This window comes from Lagenorhynchus albirostris, chromosome 4, assembly GCF_949774975.1.
Source record: "Lagenorhynchus albirostris chromosome 4, mLagAlb1.1, whole genome shotgun sequence".
NCBI lineage: Eukaryota > Metazoa > Chordata > Mammalia > Artiodactyla > Delphinidae > Lagenorhynchus > Lagenorhynchus albirostris.
Genome location: NC_083098.1, coordinates 82,492,963 through 82,505,480, shown reverse-complemented (window position 1 = coordinate 82,505,480; position 12,518 = coordinate 82,492,963). Strand labels below are relative to the sequence as shown.

Genomic DNA, 12,518 nt, shown 5'->3' with positions numbered 1-12,518 from the left:
TGTGTGGCAATTTTAATAACTGGTACTAAGCAAAACACTGAAGAAGCGAGTTAAATCCTTGTCCACTTAGAGATTGTAGTCTAAGAGGCATTATGGAAATCAGTTGTATAAAGGCAATTTTGAGAGGTGAATAAATATTGAATTCGTAAATGAGTTGTCCTTGTAAGGGGAAAAATGTTTGATAGCTCAATAAATTGAGTGTTAGGAGAATTGATTTCCTAAAGATTCAGTGGTATAGGCTCTTAGGAACATATATTGTTAATTCATAATGCTCGTTCCCTGAGCATATGGGGATATTTGAAGCTGTTTAGGAAATAATTCTGAGCTTTGGGGAGAGAAAGGTCATGTCATTCCCTAAGCCTGGTTGAATGGAGTGACTGCTCAAGGAAGTGGTCAGCCATTGCTTATCGGGGAAGGAGAGTTTCGAAAGCAGAAAAAAGGAGCAGTCAAGAAACAATAGTGCAGCTGTGGGGCAGGGTCCTGGTTCCTCCTTAAGGAATAGAACAATATCTTTGAGTTCTGTAGGAACTATGGCCCCCACTTGGGTGGAGAATGGTAACTTAAGGCCGAGCACAAGATTCCTTGAACACGGCTCTGTTACCTCACCATAGACCAATCAGAAGAAAGTGCACACGGGAAGTCAGATCCCTCTTCCCCAAATGATTCTCCCTTAAAAAACTTTCATAGTCAAGCAGAATCTTCAAAGTTGATTTTTGGATACCAGTCCGTCTTCTCCCCAGATTGCTTCCTGAATAAAGCAACTTTTCCTTTCCAACCAGCACTCTCATCTCTTGAGTATTGGCATTCCAGCGGCGAGCAGCAGAACCTGAGTTCGGTAACAACACCATCTTCCTCCTGGGAGAAGAAGCTGGAGATTGAGTTAATAATTGATCATGCCTATATAATGAAGCCTCCATGAAAATCCCTGAACTGTGAGCTTTGGAGAGCTGCCAGACTGGTGAACATACTCGTGCTGGGAGGGTGGCGCAACCCAAATCCATGGGGACAGAACCTCCTACACTTGGAACCCTTCTGGACTTCCATGATGTCTCTTCATCTAGCTGTTCATCCATATCCTTTATTATATGATAAACGTAAACACATTTCCCTGAGTTCTGTGAGCTGTTCTAGCAAAGTATCAAACCTGAGGTGGTGATTGTGGGAATGCTGAATTATAGTCAGCCAGTCAGAAGAGTAGGCGACAACCTGGGACTTGCAATTGGCGTCTGAAGTGGGGACAGCACCATGAGCCTGAGCCCGTAACTTGTGGGATCAGATGGATGGTGTCAGACTGAACTGAACTGTAGGACACCCAGTTGGTGTCTGTAGAATATCGCAGCATTGCTTGGTGTAGGAAACCCCACACATCTGGCATCTTAAGTATTATGAGTGTGAGTAAAGGAAGAAGTAGTGTTTGTTTTCCTTTCAGTGGACACAGTTAAGTAATGGCATAGGTAAATAACATATCCAGAGTACAATACGAAAGAATGAGGAGGCTCTGTGATGTACTGATGTGGAAAAATCTTTAAGATATAAGATTAAGAGAGAAGCAGATGTATAGTGGCATGTCTGTGTATAGATTTGTTGCCTACCCTGGGGACTAAGGTGAGGGTAATTTCATTACTATTTTATAAATCATGAATTTTCCATCATGCATTATACTACTGATGTATACATTATAGGCAAATAAAATTTAATAAAAATAATATAAACATTAAAAAAAAAGTTGTCAGCCAAGATCCCCGAGTTATCAGTCTAAACAGGCGATTTGTCAACAAAGGTTTGGTTCTTTTTAAACTTCTTATGGTGAGTTTTGAACATACATAAAAATAGAATAGTATGATGAACTTCCATATTATTATCACCCAGCCCTCATTAAATCCTCCACCATGGCTACCCCAGTCTATTCACCTCTATTTACTTTTTCTTCTTGTTTAAATAATTCACATTATTCTATACCACTGAGTAAAAATTACATTGTGTTTCTAAAAGATAAGGATCCTGGGACTTCCCTGGTGGCACAGTGGTTGGGAATCCACCTGCCAATGCAGGGGACACGGGTTCAAGCCCTGGTCCGGGAAAGATCCCACATGCCACGGAGCAGCTGAGCCTGTGTGCCACAACTACTGAGCCTGTGCTCTGGAGCCCGTGAGCCACAACTCCTGAGCCCATGTGCCACAACTACTGAAGCCCACGAGCCTAGAGCCTGTGCTTCGCAACAAGAGAAGCCACCGCAATGAGAAGCCTGTGCACCGCAACAAAGAGTAGCCCCCGCTCGCTGCAACTAGAGAAAGCCTGTGCGCAGCAACGAAGACCCAACACAGCCAAAAATAAATAAATTTATTTTTAAAAAATAAAAGATAAGGATCCTTTTGAATATCAGTATTAAAAAATTAACAGTAACATAGGTCTTTTAGATTGGGTGTCTAGAAGTGATTGACTAACAGTAACACTCTGACATGAAAAAGGCTTAACACAATTTTATAACAATAAGCATAACATAAGGGAAAGGGAAAATTCTAGTGTTTTTCAGTGAAAGGAAGACTTTTTCCCCTGTGTTGCTGCCCTCAGAGAAAGACACAGAAACCACCACCCTTTAGGGAAAGAGGTAGGGAAGATTTTGCCTTCCCACTTCACTTTCTCCCTGCAAAAGGAGATAGTGTGTCCAAGGATTTTTTTCCTTGAAAACATGGAGAGTGTGGGACTTTGGCAGTCTTACTGGAAACAGAGAGGGGTTAGGTCATTGCTTCAAAGGAAGGGAGTGCTGTTAACCAAAGATGGAGATAAATAACATTAGAACCATTGTTCTTATTAAATTACCTTTAAAACTATAGATATTTCCAAATAATTAAATAGTGGAATTCAGGTCAATTTATTCCCAATTTTTAAAAAATGATAGCCTTTAAAAAGAAAACAGTAGTTTATAGTATTTTTTCATTTAAATTATTTAAATTTGGAGCTCTACAATTATTTATTCCTAGACTTCCAAGAGTAATAGGCCATTTCATTTAAGTAACAAACTACAAACCCTCAAGACAAAGAAATGAAACTTGCAGTGATCCAGAATAAAATGGGTATCATTTTTTGTCATTAACTTATAAAAAATACAGTTGTATGTGCAGGATTCTCTGATCTGAAATAATGGTCCTTGATACTGTGAATTATCAGGTTCATGTTTTACAGTTCCATTTAGTAATATACAAAGTACGTAGTTCATCTTTTGAGGTATTTACAAATTACCTTTGTCTGAAAGGCTAAACTTCCCTTTAGGGCTTACTGTATTATTAGACTTAGTTTGAACTGAAGTTTTTAATATGAACTTTATATTTTCCTTTCCTGAGGATGATCCTCAATTTCAAAATAAAAGCAGAACATTTCTTACAAAAATGTTGGAACAGTTTTTAGAAAAATATTTTAATTTGGGCTCTGATATTTTTAGTTATATGGATATATTGCTGGGAATAAAATATTCTTTCAAAGTGAGTAATTAAACATTTACCCTTATAATTAGAACCTACCAGAGGGCTTTTTTTCTTTCTTTTTTTTTCTTAACAGAAAGGATATTAACTTACTGTGGTAAAAATCAAAGAATCTGTAAGGTTTATTACAACTCCATTTGAGCTTTTATGTTCATTATACTTGCTCTAAAGTGGTTTTGTGCAGCTATAATTAACTATACATATTTATATAGTACTGATATGCTTTTTAAAATATTTATTTATTTGGCTGCACTGGGTCTTAGTTGCAGCATGCGAGATCTTTGTTGCAGCATGCAAGATCTTTGCTGCCGCATAAAGGCTGTTAGCTGCGGTATGCGGGATCTAGTTCCCTGACCAGGGATCGAACCCTGGCCCCCTGCATTGGGAGCACGGAAGCTTAACCACTGGACCACCAGGGAAGTCCCTGAAATGCTTTTGATAACATCCATATCTTTTAACCTTTCTATAATAAGATGCACAAGCAACTTTGAAGTTAGTTTATAAAATCATTCCTACTCTATTTTCTATATACTGGTAGTTATCAGATTCTCAAATTTTAAAACTTTAGAATCTTATTTTAATTACACTACAAGCAAAGTGCCCCTTGGTGGCAAGTTTTTGGAGAAATAATTCTATTGGCTCTCATTTTGCCTGTAATAAAAAGCCATGGGCAAGGGGTGGAGGGAGAGAAACATTGCTTGACTCTTGATTTTATTTCCAGTGGTTTTTACATTAAACTCCCAATCAAGGATATAAAGGCCTTCTTACTAATGATTTCTACCTTTTAATGTTAAAAAAAAGTTTTTAGACCATTTTCATTGGTTAATAATCACTATTAGTTTCCAAGGTACCTAAGTGAGCTAATGAATTTTTCCATTATATTTATGAAACAAGTAGACTTTTTATCTCTGTTTTATGGCTGAGAAACCGAATTTCCACAGACAGGTCAGTGGGAATTCCTGACTGATAATTTGTGAAGGAAATCATTAGAGCCCTCATTCAGCCCACGTTCACTGAGTGAGTGCACATTTTTATAGTCTAAGTAACAGTCTTGTGACAACTTATGGATGTTCTTTGGGATACCATCATAATTTGGGTATCATAAGATTAGTTCTTTTTTAAAATTTTGTAAAATAGGGACTTCCATGGTGGCCCAGTGGGTAAGATTCTGCGCTCCCAATGCAGGAGGCCCAGGTTCGATCCCTGGTCAGGGAACTAGATCACGCATGCATGCCACAACTAAAAAGAGCCCACATGCCACAATTAAGAAGTCAGCATGCCGCAACTAAAGATCCTGCATGCTGCAACTAAACCCAGCGCAGCCAAAGTAAATAAATATATATCTTTAAATAAAACAAAAATTTATAGAATAAATGGTTCGATACTTAGGAGATGCCTCCGTACATGGGCTGTTTGTCCAACCTTAAGGAGGTCATCTTGGACACTCTTACGTGTCTTCAAAGTTTTGAGCAAGGATAAGAGGAGGTAGATGCTCTTCTTCTGTAAGTGAACTGTTTTTGGTTGTCATAGGATTCTCTTATAAATGGATCTCCTAACTACCATGCCAGGAAAAAAGTATTGCATATTAATTACACCAAATACCCATTTTTTTTAACCTTGAAATAATACATTATCACTCACAGACATCAGTAGAACTTAACACTGGTTAGTTATTTCAGTGTCATTTCCATATAATCTTTTAGTTAAGACTGTGTAGCCCATCTCCTATATTTTCATTGTTTATTCTTACCATTAAATGGAATATAAAAAAGCCCTTTGAAAAATGCAAAATTAATTTGGGTTGTAATTAACCACTTAGTAAACCTGGTTGTAAATCACAGTGCAAAGTCACATAGAATCTTTTGAGGATTTTTTGTTTGGTTTTGGTTTTTATTGTTGCTACTGATGTTGATCAAGGCTTTTAAAAAGAAACAGATGGCCAGGATCCCAGGTTTTCAACTCAGTATTTACTGTTACCCAAGGAAAATAAACGGAAGGGATAATGCCACAAACACCAATGTATTTAAGTTTCCTAACAAGAATAGGTGAATTGGCCAGTGACAGGAATGTCAGGAGGAGTGGGAAGACTGAACTGAGACAGAAAGTACCCGTAACGACATTCAAATTCAAGTTAAGAAAACGTTCTAAACACTGCCAGTCTCACACTGTGGACCCAATTTAGCTATGGGCCACCAGCTTGTGGTCTCTTCCTGGGCCAGTTCACACTGTTAATAGTAATGGGTTCTGTACTAGACCCATTTGACTTCCGGTCCTGGTGAGTTGGGCTGGATTACGTTAACCCCAAGAACTCATTCATTTTGCTGACGAAAACAGGCTTAAAGATCTTCTCTATCTCTTTCCTTTGTGCTCCACCCTTGTCACAGGCCTTGTCCCGACTCAGATGCCTTTTGTGAGAGAAAATACCTAGGTTTGAACTCTATAATGCTTCAATCTTCTTCATACTCTCTTGCCAATAATTCTCAATTTTGACCAGAGAGAGGAGGGGAAGGGAAAGGAGAGTAGGCACCTCTTAAGTAAGGAGAGATCCTCAGGCCCCTGTGGCCTAAGGCTTAGTTGAGTGACTCCATGACACCTTTCCCCTTTATACTCTGAGGTACAGAAAGACAAATCAGGAAGAAAGAACTTCTCTCTAAGCCTAGAGCTCAGCTTAGGTGAAAAGCCCACCAGCACACTTGGAAGGCCAATGGGCGAAACATCATTCCACAGGCAGTCCTACTTTTTCCCTCTTCTCACCTTATCCTTGTCTTTATTTCCTTTTTCTCCAAGCACGTTGACATCATTTGAACCTTTCTTTTGGCAGTGTCCTCAACACTTGCCCCATGGTCCTGCTGTATCCACCTGGCAAAACCTCAACCTCTAATCTAAGATAATACCTAATACCTCCCCAGCTTCTCTTTCACAGCACAGTATTTTTCCTTTACACTTTTTATTAGTGTTGTTCAATCTCGTATATTCTTTCTTATTTCTCATCTGCTTTTACTATTATTCGAAAAGGTATGTCAGAGTCTCTCACTGTGATAACAGATTTGTCAATTTCTCCTGGTAATCCTCTCAATTTTTGCCTTGTGTATTTTAAGGCTATATTATTAGGTGTAGGCAACTTTAGAATTTTATCCTCCAGTTGAACATTTTATATCATGGCCCTCTAACTCTAGAAAACAACTTTTGCTTTAAAATCTGTTTTGTTTGATTTTAATCAAGTACATCAGGTTTCTTTTGCTTAGTTTTTGCCTGACGTGTCTGTTCCCACTCCTGTTCTTTATGCTTTAGATGTGTCTCTTATAAACAGTTATTCTGGATTGTTCTATCGTCAGCTCAATCAAGCTGGGAACTACATTTTCCCAGAATTTCCTTTTCTGGGTTAGACTTGGCTCCCAAAAGGAATTTGTATGAGAATTGACAGGTAGATGTGAAGGAGTGGCCTTTACTTTGAAGGTTTGTAGACAGGGTGATGAGTAACTGCAACAGATGCCCAGCAGGGTCCAGTGTGTTTTTCTCTTTGTGCTCCTTACAGCTCTTCCTCCTGAAGGCTGCTCCAGGTCGGCCTCCACTGCTTGGCTGCGGACCCAGAGGTGGTAGACTCACAGGGGCAATAACTTCCCATAGAACTCTCCACAAATTCCTATTCCATATCCGCTTCGTGATAGATGGGATACGCTTTGTTTCTCATTTTTTCCTTATAGTATTCAACACGCATGGCAGTGCTTAGGAGACTAGTCAGTATCTTTGATTATCTCCCCTTTCTGGATATTGAGGTCTCCACCTCCTCCCCCAATTGTATAAAATCTACTTTCAGTATAAATTCCTTGTCTCGTCACGCAAAGTTCTGCTTCCCTGACTGAAACGTGACTAGCAATAATATATAGCTAAACTTTTAAAAATGGTTTGATAACTTTGTTTTTTAACTGCATAGTTTAGTCCACTTATAATTACTGTTATTACTGATATATGTGGGTTTATTTCTAGAGTCTTATTTTGTGCTATTTGTTCTGCCTTTTGTTTCTTTTTTCCTCCTTTTTTTTTAAAAAAATTATTTATTTATTTTTGGCTGTGTTGGGTCTTCGTTTCTGTGCGAGGGCTTTCTCTAGTTGCGGCGAGCTTCATCGCAGTGCGCGGGCCTCTCACTATCGCGGCCTCTTTTGTTGCGGAGCACAGGCTCCAGACGCGCAGGCTCAGTGGCCATGGCTTACAGGCCCAGTTGCTCCGCGGCATGTGGGATCTTCCCAGACCAGGGCTCGAACCCGTGTTCCCTGTATTGGCAGGCAGATTCTCAACTACTGCACCACAAGGGAAGCCCTTTTCCTCTTTTCTTGTTTGTGTCTTTCGTTGTTTGTTTGTGTGGTTTTTTCCCTTAGATTTTTTTTTTTCAACCCATTTTTCCCACTCTACTATTTTGGAATTTATACACACTTGCCTTTTTTTTGTCTTTTTCTTTTTCTCCCCATTAAACTTTAGAAATTCGAGCATGCAACAGAGTTTTGGGTTAAAAGGATTTAAATTTGCTTCTGCCAGGTGCCTTGGGGCATTACACACTGGGACCACTTAAACTCAATTCTTAGCTCTTAGCTCTTTTTTTTCCCCACACAGGAAGTGTAAATTTAGGGTACAAATGTTATGAATACTGGCTTGTGGTTACGAATTCTTAGGGAAGATTTTTCTTCCCTCCACCTGACACCAAGGTAGAAAAAGCCAACTTTCCTAGCTGTCTCTAGACTTCAAATGCAGTTGTTTGTTATGCAAACTTCTGTTAGATTGCCCTCCTTGCGTGGGGCCTCTTCTTTACCTCCTGCCTTTAGTGTCCTGTTCTGGCTCCCACCCCTTACCCTAAGTTTACCAGGAACTGGAATAGATTACCTGTGTGTATTCACTCATTCTGAAAATTCTTTACATTTTGCCATTTTGGGGTTGCTTTTAAGGTGTGTGTGAGGGGGGGAATTTTTTTTCCTGTTTAACATGATTTTTTTAGGTTGATTTGAGAACTAGTCAGCATTAACAAGAGAAAAATGAAAAAAAGGTTCCTTTGGTGGTGTTTCATTCTGAAAAATCTGAAGGACCCAAAGCCTCCTTCCCAGATAGATGGAAACTAAAGGCTCCTTTATTGCCAGTCCAAGATAATGGGAGGCAGGAGATAGCGAAAGATTTGGGAGAAGGGATGAATAGAGAGGGAAAGTGATGGTGGAGAGGTAGAATCTATGCTATGATAGGATGAAAAACTCCATGGGAAAAGTAAATAAAGGCTTTGCCACATACTCTGGCCTCTTTTTTATTCAGGATGTCTCTGGTTTTCTTTTTGGTGATGGATTCAGGTGACATACTAGCTCACATGTTAAAACATAATGAAGGAGTTAAAATACATGCAACATCAGGAGTAATGTCAAAAAGTCCACACACGGTGGTTCCAATCTTTACAGACATTCTTTTAATTTCCTTGGGCCTCAATTTCCTAATTTGTATAATACGGCCAGTAGAGGATTATTTTGAGGATTGTTTGAGGTGAACTTGTACACTGTGAAGTTTTGTACAAATAGCTACATTTTATATTATGCTTCTCGTTTTACCTTAGGAGATTCTGGGACTCCTGGAATTTAAAGAACTTTCTTCAAAATCCTACTTGATGAGTCAGTGTTGATTAAAATTTATGTTGCCATGTTTTAAGTCAGCACCTTTCAGGGAAAAAAAGAAACTCTGGACCCTTTAAGAGAATGTTGTTCTGTTTCCCTTATTAAAGTAGAAAGCCTTATGTTGATAGGTGGATTTTTTTTTTTAACCTCTCACAATTCCAGGGACATAAAAGTTTATGCAAGGGACAGAAAGCAAAACTGCTATTACTTGGCAAAGTCAGATCAGCCTCTGTAATTGCAAGAGTTCTCTCCAGAAGTACTTCTTCAAAATCAGTAAATGATTGAAAGTCCTCTCCAAAACATGCTCTTTCTAAACGATCCCAAATGAATTCTTAAGAAGGATGGAAAAATAGTCTAAGAAATGCTCGAAACTAAATTTATCTGTTAATGTGCAGAGAATGATGCCCAGAATTACAATTTTATTTTCTTTAGATATGGGTATGACCTGAGACACATAGGAAGTAGCAGAGATAAGATCACTGGAAAGGGCTTCCCTGCTGGCGCAGTGGTTGGGAGTCCACCTGCCGATGCAAGGGATTCAGGTTCGTGCCCCAGTCTGGGAGGATCCCACATGCTGCGGAGTGGCTGGGCCCGTGAGCCATGGCCGCTGAGCCTGCACGTCCGGAGCCTGTGCGATCACTGGAAAGCAGTAGAGCATGGCCAGGATCTAGGGCTCTGAGATCAGACAGACCTGGTTTCAGTCACTTCTTAGCTGTGTGATTTCTGTTTCTCCTGTAAAATGGGGATAATAATATCCTATCCATTGTGAAATGATACAATGAGCTCAAGCATATAGAGTGTTTAGCATAGTGCTTCACATAAAGGGCTCAAAACATTTTGGCTGTCATCGTCGTCATCTATAATTTAGGACAATTCTGTGGAGTGCTATACTGAATAAACTGAATAGTTGTTAACATAATTTCCCACTTATTTATATCCCAAATAGTCAGAAAATAACTATAATTATTTTCCAGGTACTGTTTAGTAATAATTGATGTTTGTAACAATGACCACCTCCCATTTTCTCCCCTACCCAGGTACTGTAAAATTTTGAATTGTCACTAAATTTTGGAGATTACATGATATTGTGATATAATGGTAAGAGAACAGAATAAAGCTCAGAACCGGGGTTTCAGTACTAACTACTTCTACAGATCTATGACCTTGGGAATCCATTTAAACACTTTCCACATATGTTCCTCTTTTGAAGAACAGAGGGTAATATAGGATCCAGATCACTAATGTATGTATGACAGGACTGGGTTTTCTTCCCTACCACTTCCTTCCATTTTTCTAGAATATTGAATTCTAAAGCCTACATTATTAATAGAAGGGTTAAGGTTTTTTTTTTTTTTTTTTTTTTTTTTTTTTTTTTTTTTTTGCGGTACACGGGCCTCCCAATGCCGTGGCCTCTCCCGTTGCGGAGCATAGGCTCCGGACGCGCAGGCTCAGCGGCCATGGCTCACGGGCCCAGCCGCTCCGCGGCATGTGGGATCTTCCCGGACCAGGGCACGAAGCCGTGTCCCCTGCATCGGCAGGCGGACTCTCAACCACTGCGCCACCAGGGAAGGCCCAAGGTTTTTTGTTTTTTGTGGTTTTGTTGTTAGTTTATTTTCCCAAATAAAGTTCATCTTTTTTTTTTTCTTCTGTAGAAGAGTGTTTTTAAAATGTTACCTAAGGCAATGAAGGAGAACAAGTATCAGTGCAATGAGGAAAGTTCTAACTGCAATAGATATTTTATCTGGGAATCAGACCCCCGTGAGGACTACCCCCCCACCTCAAGCATACTCAAGTTTTGAAACCTGATCACTATCAAAAGCAGAACCACTTGGAGCAGAGAAAGATTGACAGCATCCTTTGAAGGCAAGACCCGGGAAAAACTGGAGCTGAGACTTTAAGGAAAGAGTGAATGTATCAGAAGGAGTAAGAGGGACTTCCCTGGTGGCGCAGTGGTTAAGAATCCGCTTGCCAATGCAGGGGACTCGGGTTCGGGCCCTGGTCTGGGAAGATCCCACATGTCACGGAGCAACTGAGCCCATGCAGCACAACTACTGAGTCTGTGCTCTAGAGCCCGCGAGCCACAACTACTGAGCCTGCGTGCCACAACTACTGACGGCCACATGCCTAAAGCCCGTGCTCCGAAACAAGAGAAGACACAACTTTGAGAAGCCCGCACACCGCAACGAAGAGTAGCCCCCGCTCGCTGCAACTAGAGGAAGCCCGCGTGCAGCAACAAAAACTCAACACAGCCAAGAGACTGCGTGTGTGTATGGAGCGGCACTGTCCAATAGGAATATAATGCAAGGCACACATGCAAGCCACATATATAATTTTAAATGTTCTAGTAGTTGGGAATTCCGTGACGGTCCAGTGGCTGAGAATTCCTGCTCCCAATGCAGGGGGCCTGGGTTTGATCCCTGGTCAGGGAGCTAGATCCCACATACATGCCACAACTAAGTGTTCGCATGCCACAACTAAAGATCCTGCATGCCGCAATGAAGATCCCACATGCCACAACTAAGACGGGGCTCAGCCTAAATAAATAAATATTTTAAAAATGATAAAAATAAAATGTTCTAATAGCATATTAAACCAGTAAAAAGAAACAGGTGAAATTAATTTTTTTAATATGTTTTATTTAACCCACTATATCTAAAACATTATCAACAGTTATTAATTATTAATAATTTTACATTCTTTTTTTCATATTAAGCCTTCAATATATATTTTATTCTTACAGCACATCTCAATTCAGACTAGCCATATATCAAAGGCTCACTCTCCACATATGACTACTGGTTAGTGTATTTAACAACACAGATATGGAAGGTATGAAGGAGATTGTCAAAGATTCTCTGGTGACCTTGGTGTTACCACATGCTGTTCCCCCAGAGTCTGGGACTAAGACTTCATGACTGTGAATGGAGCTTAGGGACAAGTTGAACAGATTAAAACACTCCACTGGCTTGTGTACTTATGGACTTTGTGTTGTTTGGATTGCATGGCCTGAAAATGAAGTGCGATTGAACATCCTTTAGGATTTTGTGTGTATATTAAATTGACCAACATTAAGACTGCTTTATTATAGAGTAAACCACCTTGCTCTTCCATTATATGGTGTATTAGTCTGCTCAGGATGCCATAACAAAATATCACAAACTAGGTGACTTAAACAACAGAAATTTATTTTCTCACAGTTCTGCAGGTTGGGAATTCCAAGGTCAAGGTGCCAGCAAAGTAGATTTCATTCTGAGGCCTCTTGGTAGCCACCATCTCACTGTATGGTCAGGTGGCCTTTCTTTGATGTGTGTACTTGGAGGGAGAGAGAGAAGGATATTTCTCTCTTCCTCCTCTTATAAAGCCACCTATTGGCTTAGGGCCCTAACCTTATGACCTC

At 39.9% G+C, this 12,518-nt stretch overlaps 1 protein-coding gene across 4 annotated transcripts in view; it reads left to right on the top strand.

The window, feature by feature from the left end:
• The window catches only part of TMEM33 (transmembrane protein 33), a 35,918-nt gene extending 23,516 nt beyond the window's left edge, over positions 1 to 12,402 (top strand). The window contains exons 8-9 of one of the 4 annotated variants that reach the window (XR_009540345.1): positions 10,159 to 10,461; positions 10,699 to 12,402. Coding sequence is in view for 3 of the 4 variants with exons in the window: in XM_060148270.1 (XP_060004253.1) it covers positions 9,064 to 9,115 (52 nt within the window). In the remaining variant the exon portion in view is untranslated. Of the gene's footprint in view, positions 1 to 779; positions 1,673 to 9,063; positions 9,225 to 10,158; positions 10,462 to 10,698 lie in introns of those variants that run through there. The other 3 variants (XM_060148272.1, XM_060148270.1, XM_060148273.1) reach the window with 3 other exon arrangements.
• Positions 12,403 to 12,518: the final 116 nt, after the last annotated feature.